The sequence below is a fragment of the Rhinopithecus bieti genome, unplaced genomic scaffold (assembly GCF_001698545.2).
Source record: "Rhinopithecus bieti isolate Rb0 unplaced genomic scaffold, ASM169854v2 scaffold_32955, whole genome shotgun sequence".
Classification (NCBI taxonomy): domain Eukaryota; kingdom Metazoa; phylum Chordata; class Mammalia; order Primates; family Cercopithecidae; genus Rhinopithecus; species Rhinopithecus bieti.
The window spans coordinates 1,830,270-1,849,027 of record NW_016814423.1 but is presented as its reverse complement, the minus strand read 5'-3'; the positions used below and the strand labels follow the sequence as shown (position 1 = coordinate 1,849,027).

Genomic DNA, 18,758 nt, shown 5'->3' with positions numbered 1-18,758 from the left:
CCATCATTTAACACACTTTATGGTATAACCATTACTTAAAATCTACTTTCTCAGCAATTTCAAAATATACATTACATTGTTATTAACTACAGTTACCATGCCGTGCAATAGATCTCAAAAATTTATTTCTCCTATCTAACTGGAACTTTGTATCCTTGGATCAACATCTTCCCCTGCGTGTACTCTCCCCACCCCACCTTTCTACTTTTCTTTCTAGGGTTTTCTGGGAGGGTTGGGGATAGGGCGGAAGTCAAGAGTTGTTGGGTTGTGACTGTTAGCTTGGAGACCCTTATTTGTTTTGTAAGTAAGATTTATACCATTTTGTATTTGTTTGTTTTATTTACTAAGGTGGAGAACACATTGTACATTGTCGCAGGAAATTTCATTCTCCTGCCTACTCTATCTCATAAAATTTTCTTGCAGTATTTACAGGTATTTAATCAGTACTGTTAGTTCCTACTCTGTTTGCTGTTGTCTCCATGTGATTTGTTTCAAAATAAAAACATTTTTTACTCACATACCACATGCTTGTTGTAAAAAGCCTAACAACAGAACAGGAAGGTTTCCCCACTGACTCACTCTCTTGCCTCACCTGCCCTCTAACAACGGCCTTCCACCAAATTTCCTAACTCTTCGGTAATGACTGAAGACTTTGCCAAAGTTAATTAAAAGCTGAACAGATAATAACGTTCATTGGCCTACTATATTTATAACTTAGATTATAAACATTTCAAATTATGTAATCTGACTCATTATTATATTTATGGAAATTAAAAACTCTGGTACAAACTGTACAGTCTGAAAAAATAAAAAATAAAGAAGAGAGTGATGGCTCTTATGTACACGTGTGTGCCATACCTACCTGTAAATGTTTGACTATGTTGACAACTTCTCTGGTAGAATAAGGATAGTTAATAACCCCTTGGTCAGCCAAACTCCTCAGCTCTCCAAAGGCAGCCACAAGCTTCTGAAGGATGGGCTCAGGCACATTTGGTCCATACTGTCTGAGCATCTCGAGCTCCGAGTGGGGTTTGGGGTTATCAACTGCATGGCAGCTAAAAATATCACCTAAAGGAGAGAAAAGACTCACATTCAGCATGCAATGAATCCATTACGATGTCATAGGAAAAAACTGAATGTTGTTTAAAGAGCCATTGGTTGCTCATCAAAGCATATAATGCCCATCCAACAATAGGATGGTACAGAGAAGAAAGCAAATGACTGAAGCAAAAGAAAACTGGGTGATGAATGGTTTATCTCCATGAATTTATTTTTGTTAAAAAATTTACGTAATACTTGAATACATGTTCATGGGAAGATATTCCAATACAAAGAGGAAAAAAAAATTCTCCTTTAAGTCTCTGCCAATGCCACTCCCTCCCCCAAAAGCACTGAGTCTTAATGTTCAGTGTATTTATTTTTCCAGACCTGTATTAGTACCTCTTAAAAAAAATGCACATGCACAGAGTTTAGATAATTTATTCCTTTTCTATTAGTGGGAATATATTCTTCAAATGGTTCTGAGACAGCATTTCAACTTCAACAGATGTTGAGTATCTTCAAAAATTATATACATCTATCTCATAAAAATGCTTCTTTATGCACTAAAAAAGGGAGAATTAGTAGCATCACTCTAAACAACCTGTATCTTGTGCAGATTTATAGAATATACTTTAGAGGTTAGTTTTGGTAAAGTAAACCTGTAGAGATATTGTCTAAATTAAAATCAAGAAAAAGAATATAGAAACATAATATTTCATCTGTAATTTAGGGAAAAGAGAATGTACTGGAAAATAATTCTATGATTCATAATCTAAGAGACCAGGGATCAAAGGAAGTAAAAGTAAATAGACTTACATTATTTAATATGTTCATTTTAGAAAATGACAGTATCTAGTAAGGTAGCAATAAGATCTTACTTTGATTTAGGAACCATTTGAACAATTATTTTGTATCTGTGTATTTGAAAGGAACTGAATAAAATGAAAGCCATGATACCTTCAAAATTTTATCTCATATACTAAAGTTTTTCAAATACAAAGGTGAAGAATGGCTTTTGCCTTTTTTGCTGAAAATAAAACTTATCACTAACATAAAAAGATAATTGACCCCTCATTCATTCACTCATCAAATCATGATTAATAAGGACAGTAGAAATGGTGATGCTGGGGGAGGTCAGTCAGGTAAACCTCATGAGAAGGTAACATCTGAGCAAATGTTGATACCTGGGGGAAGAGCATTACAGGCAGCTGGTACAGCTAATCCAAAGACCTTAAGGCAGGCATACCTGGCATGTGGAAGGACGAGGCAGGAGAGCAGAGTAGATGGAATAGAGGAAGTGGATAGAGCAGCACCAAGCAGTACAGGACATGTGGTTACAGACATAGAAGGATGTGGGAGACATACTGTGTAGGACACTGAAAACTGTTGTAAATACTTGTACCTCTACTCAGAATACAATGGGAAGCCATGGAGGATTTTAGCAGAGGCGTGGACTACTGTGCCATAAAAGGGCATAGGAAGATAAATACCTTGTGAGCAGAGGCACTGACCACATTGACTATATTTCCAAAAACATTTGTAGAGCAGTGCAGCGTTGGAAGATATATATTCTCTCCTCTCTCCTCTCTCTTCTCTCTCTTCTCTCTCTTCTCTCTCTTCTCTCTCTTCTCTCTCTTCTCTCTCTCTCTCTCTCTCTCTCTCTCCCCGAAGGTAATTTGGGTTACCTAAGCTCAGGATTCTTCTTCTATAAGGCATCTCACTATAAGTACAGCTATCATTTGGCCCTCTTTCTGTTGTCCTGTGGGAACTGGGGCTTGAGGAAGCAGCACAAATGCTGATACTTTGACTACTGCTTTTGCTGAAGACTCATTCCTCTTTTGTCTCTGACTCAGGAGTCTAGTGTCTTCTTCCATGAAAGCCTTCTGTGGCAAGCTAACTTCTTAGCTTAAAAGTAGAGTAAACCCTTAGATATTTCACAGTTCAAGAATAAGGCTGGAAGCAGGGTGACCCATTAGGGGACTACTTGAAGTAATCCAGGTAAGAGATGATGGTGGCTCAGATCAGAATGGTGGCAAATGGAGGTGATGGGGAAAGCAGGATAATTCTGAATATATTTCGAGGGTATAGCCAATAAGATTGCAGGATATATGGAAAAGAGCATAAGAGAAAGAGAGAAACAAAAAAATGAATTTGGAGTTGTCATTAAGAGAGATTTACAAAAGACTATAAATTAGGTTTAAGAAAAAAAAAGTAAGTTCATCATGGACATGTTAAATTCAAGATAGGAGCTATTGAACTGGAAACTGGATATGAGTGTGAAGTTCAGGAGGAAGGTCTGGGCTGGAGATGAATATTTGGCAATAACTGGCATATAATTGGTAGTCTAAAACATGAGGCATTCTGATTTTATTAAAGGAATGAGTATAGATAGGTAAGAGGACCAGGGCCTGAGCCTTGGGACATTCTAACAAGCTCCAACAAATAAGGCTGAGCAGGAATAGTTATTAATGTAAGAAACCAAGAACATACTTGAAGAACTATTGGAAGTCAAGTGAAGGAAAATGCATCAAGGAGAAGAAAGTGACTAACTGTATCAACTATATAATATATTAAATACTGCTGGTAGATTCAGTATAACGAGGACTAAGAATCAACCACTGGATTTAGCTAAGGAAAAGTCACTAATAACCTAGATAAGAACCGTTTCTGTGGAGTAATGGGAGCAAAAATCTGATTAGAATGAATTTAAGTGAGGATGGTGCAGAAGAAATGGAAATTGCAAGTGTAGACAACTTTTGAGTACAAACGACTGCAAGGAATTTTGTTACAAAGGAGAAGAAAAAAATGTAGCAATAGGTGGCAAAAAGAGTAAGATTAAGAGGTGTGTGTGTGTGTGTGTGTGTGTGTGTGTGTGTGTGTGTGTGTTTTGAAGATGAAGGAAATAGCTTGATTGTTTGCAGAGGGGAATAATGTAGGGAAGTTGCTGATACAGAAGAGGGAGGGCAGAACTGCTAGAGCAGCAGCCTTCAGAAGGTGGGATCTGGTGCTCATCTGGAGGGACTCCCTCTAGACGGGAATGTGAACAGTTGACCTGCAACAAGTGGGAAAGCAGAACATCGCAGGTGGAAGACTTGGTTGTAGGAGTCTGTGGACATTCGTTTTAATTGCTTTCATTTTCTCAGTGCAGTAGGAAGACAGGAGAAAGTAACAGAAATCTAAAAGAAAGTCAGTAAACTGAATCCTGGTTAGCAACGGGAAAGGAATGAGACTGGTGGGAAAATGAAGGAGAATTTCCCTTTCCCCTCCATAAGCCCTTCTATATTTCAATCTCTTGCAGTAATTGAATGTTCAAGTATTGTATAATTTTAAAACAAAAAGAAATTCATGCAGCAGTGTTGGAGCTGCGAGGAGAGAGAAGATAAGAATTATCATATGAGAAGAGGAAAGTGAAAGGTCTAGCGAAGCACAGTGTGATTACATTTAGGGACACTTGAGGCCCACTGTTAAGAATGTGAAATGAGATTGGTCAGTTTTGGGCTTTTTCTAACCACATTCAGCTGTACATGTGTAGGTTCAATGTTGTCAGAGAGTTGGCAGTAACCAGGGCAGAGGGGTTCCAAGTGCACAGGACAAGCTAAGAGAGGAACAGGGAAGCTGAAGAATATATGTAAGAGAGCCATAAATGTGAAAGATCATGGAATCGAAGCTAGGTAAGAAAAAAAAAAAAGCCTAGGTAAAGGAGAAGAAAATATATCAAGATGGGTAAGTGAAAAGGTGGTAGGATTAATGGATTGAAGCTTCTCATACATTTGAAGAGTTGTTGGATTTGGTGTAGTAGAGGGAGTAGCTGGAAAGACTGGAGGTAGTGAATGCATGGATGAGATAAAAATCCCAAGGACAAATGAAGACAGAATAGGAATAGGAAACAGAAGTTACAGAAGTGTCAGTTATAGAAACTAGCCATGAATGGCTAAGGTATGGTATAAGACCGCTGGAATAAAAACATCCAAGGAGCCAAGAGGCCAGAGAGTTGGATGGGTCACATATGTATATATTGCAATCACTCCAAAAGAAGAGTAGGGTTGCAGAGAATGAAAGTGAGCAAAGGGCTAAAGATCAATAAGAAGTGACTAGGATGAATAGGGGTAGATAATAGAAACAAGAGCAGATGGCACAGTATGAGGATTTGGAGGTGGATGGAAGATGGAGACAGAACAGAGAGTACTCTTACAGGTATTAGGAGTGACTTGGGGTATAAGGGGTGACCTATAAACAATAAAAGAACTCAAACCTCTTTACAATTAGAAACAACTTTTCTTTGGTGTGTTTACGTTATTACATTTCTAAGTGTATCAGTAATCTACGAATTGTTAGTAACTTTAAAGGTAATATCTGTATATAATAAAAACTGCAAAACAGTATAACTGAGTATTTTATATTCCCATCCCTAACTTCCATTGCAAACAACGCCTTATCAGATTCTTGTGGACCTTTCTGGAGAAATTCTATCCATATACAAGCATATGCATGTATCCATCCCACCTGCCTTTTCCAAAACACAGGAACGGGTAAACTACTATACCCACTTTACTGACTTATTGTTTCAATTACTATTTTGAGTACTGATTTTTTTATAGCAGCGTCAGTAAACTTATTCTCTGTTTTTAAACAGCTGCATAGCATTCTATTGTGTGGATACAAAAGAATTTCTTTATCCAGTCCCATTTAGATGGACATTAGAGTTGTTTGTATACTTTCTACTATAAACAATGCTATAGTGCCTATCCTTGTACTTAAACATTCAATAGGTAAATTCCTTGGATAAATTCCTTTATGGGTAATTGCTAGATCAAAGATCTCACTCAGAGACTGGGCCTGCTTCACATTGAGTGTGAGAGTCCAGAATTATATACTTGCTACAGAGAAGAGAAGTCCTTCTTAAAGACTTTTGATGAGTAAGTTTATCCCAGGGCCTCTCCGATCAATGTGAATCAGTCTTCTCAGAGCTGACCTCAGTCTTTTCACGGTTAGGGGATGTGACAAAAGCAAAACCATTTCTCATTTTGTGTTTTATTCCAAGAGTTCCTAAACAACAAAGTATAGTGTAATGGTTTAAGAAAAAAGACTCTGGGATCAGATAGACTTAGATATGAAGCCCAAGTCCACCACTCATTATCCCAGACACTATCAAAAAATAATCTCTCTGGGCCAGGCAGGGTGGCTCACATCTGCAATCTCATCACTTTGGGAGGCCGACGCAGGCGGATCACATGAAGTCAGACGTTTGAGACCAGCCTGGCCAACATGGTGAAACCTCATCTCTATTGAAAATACAAAAATTAACCAGGCCCAGTGGCACATGCCTGTAATCCCTGCTACTGGGGAGGCTGAGGCAGAAGAATTGCTTGAACCCAGGGGGCGGAGGTCGTAGTGGGCCAAGATCATGCCACTGCACTCCAGCCTGGGTGACAGAGCAAGACTCCATCTTGGAAAAAAACAAAACGAAACAAAAACCTCTGAATATCAGATATTTTTCTTCACTAAAAGGGGATAATAAGTATTTTCACAAGGTGATAATGATGGTGGCATAGCACATGATAAGCATTCAATGACAGCCATTACAGCAGTGTTTTTATTGGTATTGCTATTATCATTACAGTTTTTACCTAAGGTACCGAAGAAATCATTGCCTAGGAAAGGAAATCCAGGTCTGTTTGCCAGAACAATCATCCTAAAATCAGGATGAATCACAACAACATTTTCTCTTCCATTCACATTAGCAGAATCTGAAAAACAAAATTTCTATTTATTCTTTATCAATATTTAATAATTCTTAAAAATATCAAGCAACACTCTTGAAGATAACATAAATAGTTATACTGTTCAATTATAAAAAGCTCTAAGATATTTGGCTGTGATAACTTGGTTGCAGAAACAAAATCTTTCTTGAAAAAAATCTGCTCAAGAACCAAACACTGATAAAGCATATACTAAATTATACAGGAACTTGCACTCTTATCTACATTCAGTGTACATCTAAAAAAAAGCAACCTTGTCCAAATGTAGACTTACGGTACTTAAGCCTGGCTTGAGATGTTGTTAGTCCTTAAAAAAATTAAAGGTAGAGATCCATAATAAGGGAGGCCAGGCATGGTGGCTCATGCCTGTAATCTCAGCACTTTGGGAGGCAGAGGTGGGCAGATCACGAGGTCAGGAGATCAAGACCACCCTGGCCAACATGTTGAAATCGTGTCTCTACTAAAAATACAAAAAATTAGCCGGGTGTGGTGGCGGGTGCCTGTAGTCCCAGCTACTCACGAGGCTGAGGCAGCAGAATGCGTGAACCCAGGAGGTGGAGCTTGCAGTCAGTCGAGATCGCAGCACTGCACTCCAGCCTGGGTGACAGAGCGAGATTCCGTCTCAAAAAAAAAAAAAAAAAAGTAATCCATAATAAGAGAGAATTCAAGGAATAGGAATAGCTAAAGGATAATCCAAACTTTTTTTAGTTTTTTATCAAATCAGTAACTACATCCTTTTGCAAAGAGCCTGCCATTATGCAGCGAGGAGTTATTCCTGTTTAGATCATGCACCCTGCAACCTAAATACATGTTAATAGAATAAAGGTCTTAAAAACCTCGTCAAACTCATTAGTACAATGTTGATTTATTTCCAATCATGGGATTGTACTATAGTTCTTAAAATAAGTGATATTAAGTTGACTGGGGCTTTCTTTGTGTAAATGTGAAAGGTATTTCTACTGGCTAGTGTACATTACAGATAGATTTGGAAGTCCAGAAAATAATTTAAGATAGTAAAAGTTTTATTATGGTTATTTCAGGAAGAACCACTTGCTATCTTAATTTATTTAAACCCTACCCTTAGGTTGCCCATCTTTAAAAAACGATAGTTGTGAAGTACCTACAGCTTTATTTGAGATGAGTCTGGAAGAACCTACTCTCATTTTTTTATGATACCAAAAAGTAATCTTTCAGCATGTACATATTCATGTACACCAATACAACCAATAGTTTTAACTCTGATCCCTATTAATCTTAGTAGTGGAAAATAACAAGGGTATGTGGCTACAGGCAAAACGTAATCAGTTAATCAAAACAAAAATGACAATAAAAAATGAAAATTTTAAAAAGTTAAAGAAAATGAAAAACGTAACCCTACAAGTGATGGTTCATGAAACTATATTCAAAAGAGCTTCAAGTGCTCTTGTTCAAAACGTCAGCTACAATCATACTTGAGTTTAAAATTATAATGACTATTCCTCAAAAATATATCAGAGAATGTTGAGGGTTGCCAGGAGATAATTATTTCTTAAACTACAATTGTGTTTCAGCAATTCCTTCTTCTTTTCCATTTCACTGTCCTCATAATGCTTCGTAAGGGCAGGCAGAATTCTGACAGTCTGAATGATCTTTTTTTTAACAGAAAGTATTCAGGGTAACTCAAATTCTAATTTTTCACATAAAATCATTGTGAAACTGAAATATTAGAATGCTTTTGTTAGTGCTAAGTTCAGGCTCAAAAATGGCAATCTTGCAATGATGCTGTCCCAGAATATCTCTGTGGTGATGCACTTGTACCTTTTTAATGGAGTTTTCCTTACATACTCTCTTTGAGTATTGAAGATTTTAGTTATTAGTCTCAACTTGTTTGGTTACTCTGGTTGGCTATATATTTTCAATGGCTAGTTAACAGATTTTCAAGTTCTTTCAGGATACAAACATTTTAAATTTTAAATTTAGAAAATGGTCTCACATTGCATCAGACAAACTTAATTGCTCCTTGTAGTTTAAATACACTGACAAGATTAATCTATCTTCATTTTTTTTCCTAACAATAACAACAAAAAGGGTGTGTGTGGGAGGGAGGCAGGAGATAATAAAAAACAGAGGATAACTTCTTCCTAAGGTAGGAGTGTGTGTAATATATACGTGTTCATCACATATATCTGTACCTATAAAATAAAAAGTCCAGTATTTTTTATTATAATGAGCAAATTGAAAAAAAACATACACAAATAATTGAGAGATGAGTACAAGGGTTATATGTTGGTATTGTCAGGGTAGAAAAATACAAAGTTGATTTGTACTAATACTACTACTAAAAATTTCAAAGATGCTTGCTGGCTGTAAAAGTAAAACTGACAAAGCTAGATTCAGATGTATTAATTTTTATAAATGATTGTCAATACAGGCAACTTAAGTTATATTGAACTTATGCTTATTATTTGTAAATAAGTACCCAGCTAAGTTTGTGATTTGATACAGAGATATAAACATTGTATGTATTAAAGGAAACATTGCTTTTTAGAATACTCACTTGCAACAATGCGTCTTCCATCTGCTAGAATCATTTCTCCATTTTCTACTAGAGTTTTTAAAATACACGTGACATTTGTTGGAGCTTTGTCTGCCTCATCTACTACCAGAATGTGACCCAACTTTACTGCTTTAACCTTTGAAGACAGAAAATTTATCATAAACAATTAAATGAAGACAGCCATTATTAAAACTTCATTACTTACTGCTTTGAATTTATAACAGCTGGCTTTATTTAAGTTATGAGAATACACACACACACACGCATACACACACATACACACACATACACACACACATCTATAGCAGAGCTGGAAACAAAATTTTGTGATTTCTACCAAAAGCTTCACGTAGTTACTAAACTGCCAACTCTACAGTAATCTTTTTATTTCATTTTAGTATTAAAATTATTCCCATGGTAGTGATACCCAACAACATCTCACACCCAAGAGTAGGAGAGATTTAAAACAAGTATAACAAATAGAGAAAGTGCCATGGGAGTCATGAAGGGTGAGACATTACAATCATTGTGGACATTAGAACACTGAATTTGTTAAAGCTCTTAAAAGAGTATACAACTGTAATAGACCCAAAATGGATAGGGCAGAAGAGATGGCTACTCAAGACAAAGAGAATCAATGGTCAAACTCAAGAAATCCTGGGGCAAATCTAGAAATGAGTGACTATGAACAGTCTATGCTGGCTGAAGTAGAAGTTAAATGTGAGAAAAGGGACTAGAAGGGTAGACTGGGTGTCTACTGCTAAGGGTTTAACTGCCAGACCAAGAAATAGGTACTTCCTCGTTAAGTAATGGGATGCAATTTAATGGTTATGAGTTGACACATGATAGAAGTGGAGCTTGGAGCTACACTTTAGGATATTTAATCTGGCGACAATATGCAGAATAGTTTGGCTAAAAAGTGGTTTGGGAACCTGATTTGAGGGAGGTATTAAAAAAATGGAAATGAAAGGCATTAGACTGATTTGAAGGTTTTGTAGAGGCAGAATCTATAGTCTTGGCAGTTGCCTGGGTGGGAAGAGGAGAAAGGAAAAATAAAAATCTTAGATTTAAGGTGACTGGGTTGATGGTGACATCATGAAAAGAAAGATGAAAGCTAGAGAAAAGTCTTAAAAACATTTTGAGGGGTGAATAAAAGAAGATATCCAATGAATTTAAGTGAAAATCTCAAGATTAAAAAAAAAAGTAAGAAATATAACGTAAAGTGGACCACATCCTAATTTTCTCGTAGGATGGTATATTTTAAGAAAATACAGATTAAGAAATGAGCATTTCTTCTACCACAATTATTTTAAAGCATATTTTTAAAAAACTTACAAGAAATTTCTTTTTAAATTTTAGGATAAAAAAATAACTGAATTTAAAAAAAGAAAACATGTAGCTTCTATGCTCAACCCGGTCTTTGTTCAGGGAAAGTCAGGCCCAATCTGGGAGAACTCAGGCAGGAGATCCTAAAGACTCCACTCCCTGGGGTCTGGACCACAGTGGTTCCCATGATGACTTATTTGTGCCATTACTGCAAAGGTGTCATGTGCACAGAGGGACATGCCTGGCAGGCTGAGATTTCTTTAGGTCTTGTGTAGGAAGTTGAGGACTGGATCTTCCCAGCTGTCTAAAACACTGGGCTAATATTTTTTTAAATAGAACTATTTCTAAAAACTTTTCTAGAAACCTTACCTATTTTCAAACTGTATACATTTGAAAATGACAGTAAACTTTAAAAAAAAATCTGGAATAGAAAAGAAATCAATAGAGGATTTCTGTCATTCTCTAAATCTCTCACTCTGAAGACAGAAGAACAAAATAGGAAAACATGTTATCTCCCCAATAATTTGCGTATAAATATCCTCTCCTAAAATGAACATGAATGAACACTTTCCAGTTAGGCTGAAATGTACTAGAATCTGATATGGTTTGGCTGTGTCCCTACCCAAATCTCATCTTGAATTGTAGCTCCCATAATTCAAAAGAGGGACCCAGTGGGAGGGACCCGGTGGGAGATAACTGAATCATGGGGGCAGTTTCCCCCACACTGTTCTTGTGGTAGTGAGGAACTCTCACAAGATCTGATGGTTTTACAAGGGCAAACCTCTTTTCTTGGTTCTCATTCTCTCTTGCCTGCTGCCATGTGAAACATGCCTTTCACCTTCCACCATGATTGTGAGGCCTTCAGAGTCACGTGGAACTGTGAGTCCATTAAACCTTTTATTCCTTTATAAATTACCCAGTCTCAGATATGTCTTTATAAGCAGCATGAAAACAGACTAATACATAATCCATGAGAGATTCATCCTCCAAAAACTGAAACACAACTGGGAAACAAAAATACACTTGAAAACATTTCTATGATTAGATTACTAACCAAAGGCGAGTCTTCATATACAATAAGTCCGTCTTTAACTGAAGGCTGAAGCGTAAGAGTTTGTACTGTTGTATCCCTAAAGTAAAACCAACACATTCTATAGTTAGTAAGGAAATAAGCTGATGATTAATTATGAATAAAAATATAGCACAGGTGCATTTTTTAAAAGATTTTTGTTCATCATCCTGCTTCCCCTCCCCCCACCAAAAAAAAAACAGCAAGTGAAGTTTATTTCAGTAACAATACTCTGTAGACTTAATACAGTATAAATTACAAAGAATTTGAGAATTAATCCAGACTTATAGATTATCCAGGTTCTTCACTTCTCTTTTTATTTCTGGTAATATCTCTTGTAACCACCTCACACCTCAAAATTACCTCCTGAGGGTGAAGAGGAGAAACTAAAATAAATTTTATATATTTATATATAATAAAATATTAACCCATTTATGTTGATTTAAATATAATTGTTGATGGCAAGTTTGGTAATGATTGAGTATGCTTGAACAGGACAACAGCAAATCTAGGAATTACAATTGCAGGCCCAACTTGCCATCACTAGGTGCCAAAGCCAGACTACCATACCGCATGCCAAGAATACTCAAGATTACTTTATTGGGCCGGGTGTGGTGGCTCACGCCTGTTAATCCCAGCGCTTTGGGAGGCCGAGTGGGGGCATATCACGAGGTCAGGAGATCGAGGACATCCTGGCCAACATGGTGAAACCCCCGTCCTTTACTAAGATACAAAAAAAAATTGGCTGGGTGTGGTGGGCAGATGCCTGCAGTCCCAGTTACTCAGGACGGCTCGAGGACAGGGGAATGGCCGTGAACCCAGGAGGCAGAGGCTTGCAGTGAGCAGAGACCAGCCACTGCATTCCAGCCTGGGTGACAATGTAAGACTCGTCTCAGGAAAAAAAAAAAAAAAAAAAGAACTACGTCATAGGATTTTGAACATTTCTAGTTGGGATTAGGCAATCCATTATATTTCTTAAATTCTACTTTCTATTATCGAACCCTCTTAGATTTCAGTATCCAAAAATATATAACAGTTGTACTGTCCTCGTATGTATATGAAGTCCCCTTCACATGATGTGTTTAAACATCACATCAAGTTATGTGATATTCTTTGCCAAAATGTGTGCTAGGTGAATTGCAGGTGATAGGTAGGTCAGGTATTTTTATCTCTCAGGGGATTTATTTTATATCTCTGCCTTCTAGCTAAGATTTATTTCCACACGAGAAATTAGGACGTACTTTAAAAATCATGGAGAGCGTCTTTGAAGAGTTCAAAGTTATTTTTTCAAACTACCCTACTCTTACTCAAAGTAATGTCTCTGTACTGTTGTAATTGTGTTGTTTTGACATATTACTAGATTAAATGACACTTACTTGGACAGTGAACTTCTAGACCTTGAGTTTTAACTTGTGTATATATTCTACTCCAAATGCCAAACTTTACTATAACTATTAAGAATTGTTAAAATTGCAAAATGTGTATCTGTTTTTTAAAAGTAATAAATAGCACTTGACAATAAAAAACAAGATAAACTTAACATGTCCTCAAGTAACTGTTTTTCTTTTAGCAGAACAAATATAATAAAAATCAGTTATTATTATTGCTTTGAGAGGCAGCTGTGGAGTAGTGCAAAGAAGACCTTGGAGTCAGATCAATCAGGATTCAAATTCTTGTTGTGCCCCTTATTAGCCATGTGATTTTGGGTAAGTAATAAAGCCCACTCAAAAGGATTGCTGATAGAACACTTGGAAAGTGTCTAACACCATATCTGGCAGATAGCAGGGGTGTAATTACATATCAGCTTTAGATATTTGTTATCATTATTGTTGTTGTTGTGACTGAAAGTTCCTTGCCTGCCTACCTTTCACTTGATCTTCAGTTTTTTAGCATAGATGGTACTTCTTGAAAAATCCCTTCCCTGACCTTTTGTAGACAAGCTTAGGTGCCCCTGCTATGTGATCCCCTTGTGACCCATATATCCCCTAATTCAGCCCTTCACACACTATACTGTAAGTACTTGTTTTACTATCTTCCCACACAGACTGTAAGATCTAAGAGTATAGAACATGTCCACACTGTCCCTCATTCTGTCCCCCATCTAGATGTCTGGCTCACTAGAGGAATTCAATAAATATTAGTTGAATGAATGAAATAAACAAAAAATATGAAAAAGTAAAAGTCAACGATGTAGTTTATAGTGCAGGATAAAATATACAGACTTCCAAATTTATTAGATCATTGGATTTTGTTTTTAAACAGAGAATCTGGAACCTACTCTAGTAAATGTTGGGTTAGAGTAAGGCTAATTCTCTTAGGGGTAAGAAATGGTACATTCTGGCCAGGTGCGGTGGTGGAAGCCTGTAATCCTGGCACTTTGGGAGGTTGAGGCGGGCGGATCACAAGGTCAGAAGTTTGCGACCAGCTTGACCAGCATGGTGAAACCCCATCTCTACTAAAAACATAAAAATTAGCCCAGAATGGTGGCACATGCCTGTAATCCCAGCTACTCAGGAGGCTGAGGCAGGAGAAAAGCCTGAACCCAGGAGGCAGAGGTTGCAGTGAGCTGAGATAGCACCACAGCACTCCAGCCTGGGTGACACAGCAAGACTCCATCTCAAAAAAAAAAAAAAAAAAAAAAAAAAAAAAAAAGAGAGAAATGGTGCATTCTAAGGAAAGCATCTGTAGGTCTGTATTAGAAAGTATAGTCATGTTGAGAAGGTATGTATGGGATTGACTAGTCAAGGGACGGAGGAGTTGATGGTTTATGTCCAAGATGGAGTTGAACTGGAACTTATGGCTGCAGTGGGAACCTTCCTCATCAGATTCCTCATTTATGGAGCTTGAACAGGTACGCTGGCAATACAATTATTGACAATTACAATTTTTAGACTGCTTGTCTTATTTGTATCTAACTTGGAAGGGTTCTCCTTCTCCTTCTAACTTTCTTCGGTTAATTATCTGGGATTCTGGCTTATTGCTGTTCCTGATTCCTATCTAATTCCCATCACCATAATCCTGGCTCTCCTGGGCCTGGCACCTCCCCCATAATCTACTGCTTCTTATGGCCCTAGCACTACACTTTACAAAGAATCTAATTTTGTTTATCTTCTCTAAAAAACAAATTAAATTATGTCTAAAATAAAGCCCTGTGAGATGATAGGGAAAATGAAAATACATTGTGGCAAGTTATTGGTGATTATAAACCTTTAGTACGAATAAAATGTTCCCTATATAACAAATGGATTGTCATATATCAATTTTCTGTATTTATGGGTTTTATAAACTTTCTGCAGGCCTTTTTTTTTTTTTTTTTTGCTAGCAAATTAATCGTTAAAGTTTTAAACAAATCAAGAACAAAGTTTAGTTATACTTACTTATTGTTAATATTCTAGCAATAGAGAAGGGAGTGGATGAGGAAGGGAAATAGATGTGTTCACACAGATTTTTATAGTCATATAACGAATTTCTCACCTCAGCTTTCACATATTTAATGGGCAACAACATGTCATCTTCCAGCACCAAATAGAAAAAGGAACTCTTGCATCATTATTAGAAAGGAAATTCAGTTGTTACCTTAATAATTATTGAGCTTCATAGCAGATTAAGAAAAGTAAATTCAACCTGAATTCTAATTTTAAAAAGAAAATGAAGTTGCTCTGTAACACTCGAATTCTGATAGCATACAATGTGTCAAGTTAGATTTCTCAAAAGACTTTTGTGCTAGAAATAAAAATCACAGGTTTGAGAAAACAAGCACAAATCAGATGATTTCCAAAGGAGACTAAAATGAGAATAAATGCAAATGGGAAATGTGACTTTTAGTGGAGTAGTACGTGAGAAAGAGAAATTTATAGGATAAAGGTGGTTTTGTTCTGCTCTTATAATAAGTCCCTTCATCTAGTACATAAAAAAAAGCAAAGGTTAGTAAAATATGTAAAATAATAATGAACTTAAGAAATTAGTAGGTTTATGTTTCAGTAAGTTACCCTCATTATGTAAGTGGGAAACAATCCACTATTGTCTGCATAAGACTTAATACAATAAGAAAAAAGGCTTGGTTTCCAAGATATACTATAAAATTACAAACTTTAACTTAGTAAGTAATAAGGTGACTACTGTTGTTACAGGCAGCATAAACTGACTCTTAAAGACAATATAGTATTTCTTTTTCAGAGGGTGCTTAATTAAAATCATTACTCTGCATTTATGAGCAACTTGGATAAAAAGATTAATTCTCCACACAAACAATGACCCTAAGAGAATATTTTATTTCCTGCAACTTCAATCCTCTTGTGAATTGTTCCTCTCAAAACAGCTTTGAAATAAAAGCTAATGAAAATTTAGTGTCATAACAATACCAGGGAGAAGAAAACTTAAAATACATTTTAGTTACATGTTCTTAGCCTAAAGCTTAAAAAAGAGATGTCTTTCCAGTACAAAACATTTATCAGTAATACTTGATGAATTAATTAGAATGTTCAGCTAAGTGTTGACATTTGTTATCACTGTTCTCACTTTTGACTATCTTACAAACTACAGCATTTATCAACTAAAGCCTGTGTCAATAAAGGGGCTGCTCAAAGAAATACTGTACTAAACTCTATTCTTAACTTTGGCACTTTAAATCTTTTAAAAAAATTAGTTATTAATATTTCAATAGTAATTTAAAATTATTCCACATGTAATAAAAGCAATTAAATTGTGTAAAGACCAAGTTTTTGTCAAAATAAGGAAAGAGAGAGCAAGCACAATCTGTTCTGAAAGATTGTTTATAAAAGTACATTAAGTTAGTATCTTCTAATTTATTCAGGAGCACAATATCTAAAAATAGTGATGTTTACTTTAAGGATGATATTTTAATAACTTGTATCTTAACTGATTTATAGTTAGATTGATTTTAGAAAATTAATAATAGTTAAACATAAGAGTGAAGGAAGAAAGAAGACACACAAGAGTTTCAAAGAGCTGACGAAAATCTTCTCTGTCTTTATAGTTCATTAAAATAGAAATGCCTATAGGAATGGTCCACGCAATAATATGACTCAAACATGAGAAAGGAAAGACAGAATATGGAACAAAGGCAGCACTGAAAAAATGTTTGCTCAATATTTCTCCTTTTTTTTTTTTTTTTTTGACAGAGTCTCGCTTTGTCGCCTAGGCTGGAGTGCAATTGCATGATCTTGGCTTGCTGCAACCTCCGCTTCCCAGGTTCAAGTGATTCTCCTGCCTCAGCCTCCAGAAGAGGTGGGATTACAGGCATGCACAACCACACTTGGCTGATTTTTGTATTTTTGATAGAGATGGTGGTTCATCAAGTTGGCCAGACTGGTCTTGAACTCCCAACCTCAGGTGATCTGCCCACCTCGGCCTCCCAAAATGCTGGAATTAAAGGAGTGAGCCACGATGCCCATCTGCTCATCATTTCAAACAGAAGTTTAATTATGAAAAGAGAATTAAATGGCAATTTTCACCAGTAAGACATAAGCCTAACATCATTGATTGAGAGAAGTAAACACTATCAAAAGATATTTTTCAAGTGAAGATGAGTTCTTGGTATCAAGAATATAACTTTCACAAGACTTACTTTAAAATGAGTAAAGAAATAAAGATAAAGAGGACTAAACAGAATTATCACTAATAAAATAGAGTGCTACTTAGAAAAAGGTGATGTAAACAAGTTTAAGAATCCCTTGATGTTTACAGTCTGAGCTGTCCGCAGAGTAGTGGCATCCCATCCCCTAGCCCTATCTATAAAAGACAAATTCACTTTGCCATATTAGGCAAGAAACTTCCTTAGCCCCTCAAACAAAAACAGTCACCGTTAAAAGCAGTGTTGCTATCCAATACAACAATAGGAGGGTATAGAATTTTGAACAGGAAGAACATGTTTTCTTCTTCTTTTTGATTTCTATTGTACAACATGGTGAATATTTCTAGTTAATAACAGTGTTGCCTATTTCAAAATTGCTAAGTAAATTTCAAATGTTCTCATCATAAATAACGTTAACTATTTGAGGTGATGGATATGTTAATTAGCTTGATTTAATTATTTCGCATTGTATTCATAAGGTATAACATCATTTTGGACTCTACAAATTTTTTTTCCCCACACAACTCCCTCTTCACAGAACCCATAAGTTCATACAATTATAAACTGTCAATGTACAATTAAAAAAGAAAAAGAAAAAGAAGAAGATAAAATGAGCTATAACTATTGCAGTGTTGAAAACCAGCACCAGACTAAATCTGAGGTCTTTTCCTAGTTTGGTCAATCTCCTAACCTCCTGAAGCCCAAGATTACTCATCTCTACAGAAGGAATTAATGTAGAACACTGAAGAAATGTGATAGTGTAAAAAGTAAGGAAGACAAAAGAGCAAGAGACAGAGACAGAATATTATTATACAGTGTTTTGAATATTTTGAACGCTTTGAGGGAAAAGTCCTTTTAGTATAAGTAAAATATTTCTGCCAAAGCTGCTGAAGACTCTATATTTTAAAATGGTTATTTTGTAGCGCAGTTTATTTAGTAGTCAATCACTCATCACTAATATGCTCAGATGCAAAAAATCCTAACTATAAAAGGAAGGAAGACATTAGGGGGATAATATTCATAGAATATTATCTGTGATGCAACACTTTGCTCTTCAGAGGTAGGGTCTGCTGGGAACAGCTGGTAGCAAAAAGCCACAGCAAAACAGTCACCTGATGGAAACTAAACATTTCAAAATGTGTTTACAAAATCTACTTACCTCTACCACGTCTCCTACTACTACATTAACACTATTTAAAAAGAAATTCTTCCAAAGTCAAAGCCATGCTGATAATCAAGTATTTTAACTAACTGAAAAATTTCTAAGTTGTCCACTGTTTAGAAATAAAACAAATCTACTAAAATTGTATACAGAAAATGGATATTTTTTCTGCACTCTGAAAACTAGCTTTCCAGCTTGGTAAATTTTAGGCATTCAACATGACCTAATTTCTTTCTTTCTTTCTTTCTTTTTTTTTTTTTTTTTTTTTTTTT

At 36.0% G+C, this 18,758-nt stretch overlaps 1 protein-coding gene across 1 annotated transcript in view; it reads right to left on the bottom strand.

Moving 5' to 3' along the window:
* VWA8 (von Willebrand factor A domain containing 8) overlaps positions 1-18,758 on the bottom strand; it is a 384,129-nt gene that overhangs the window by 145,482 nt on the left and 219,889 nt on the right. Inside the window, exons 22-25 of the mRNA XM_017850208.1 lie at positions 11,717-11,792; positions 9,337-9,472; positions 6,669-6,788; positions 863-1,068 (exon numbers count right to left, since the gene is read on the bottom strand). Of these exons, the coding sequence (XP_017705697.1) occupies positions 863-1,068; positions 6,669-6,788; positions 9,337-9,472; positions 11,717-11,792 (538 nt within the window). The remainder of the gene's footprint in view (positions 1-862; positions 1,069-6,668; positions 6,789-9,336; positions 9,473-11,716; positions 11,793-18,758) is intronic.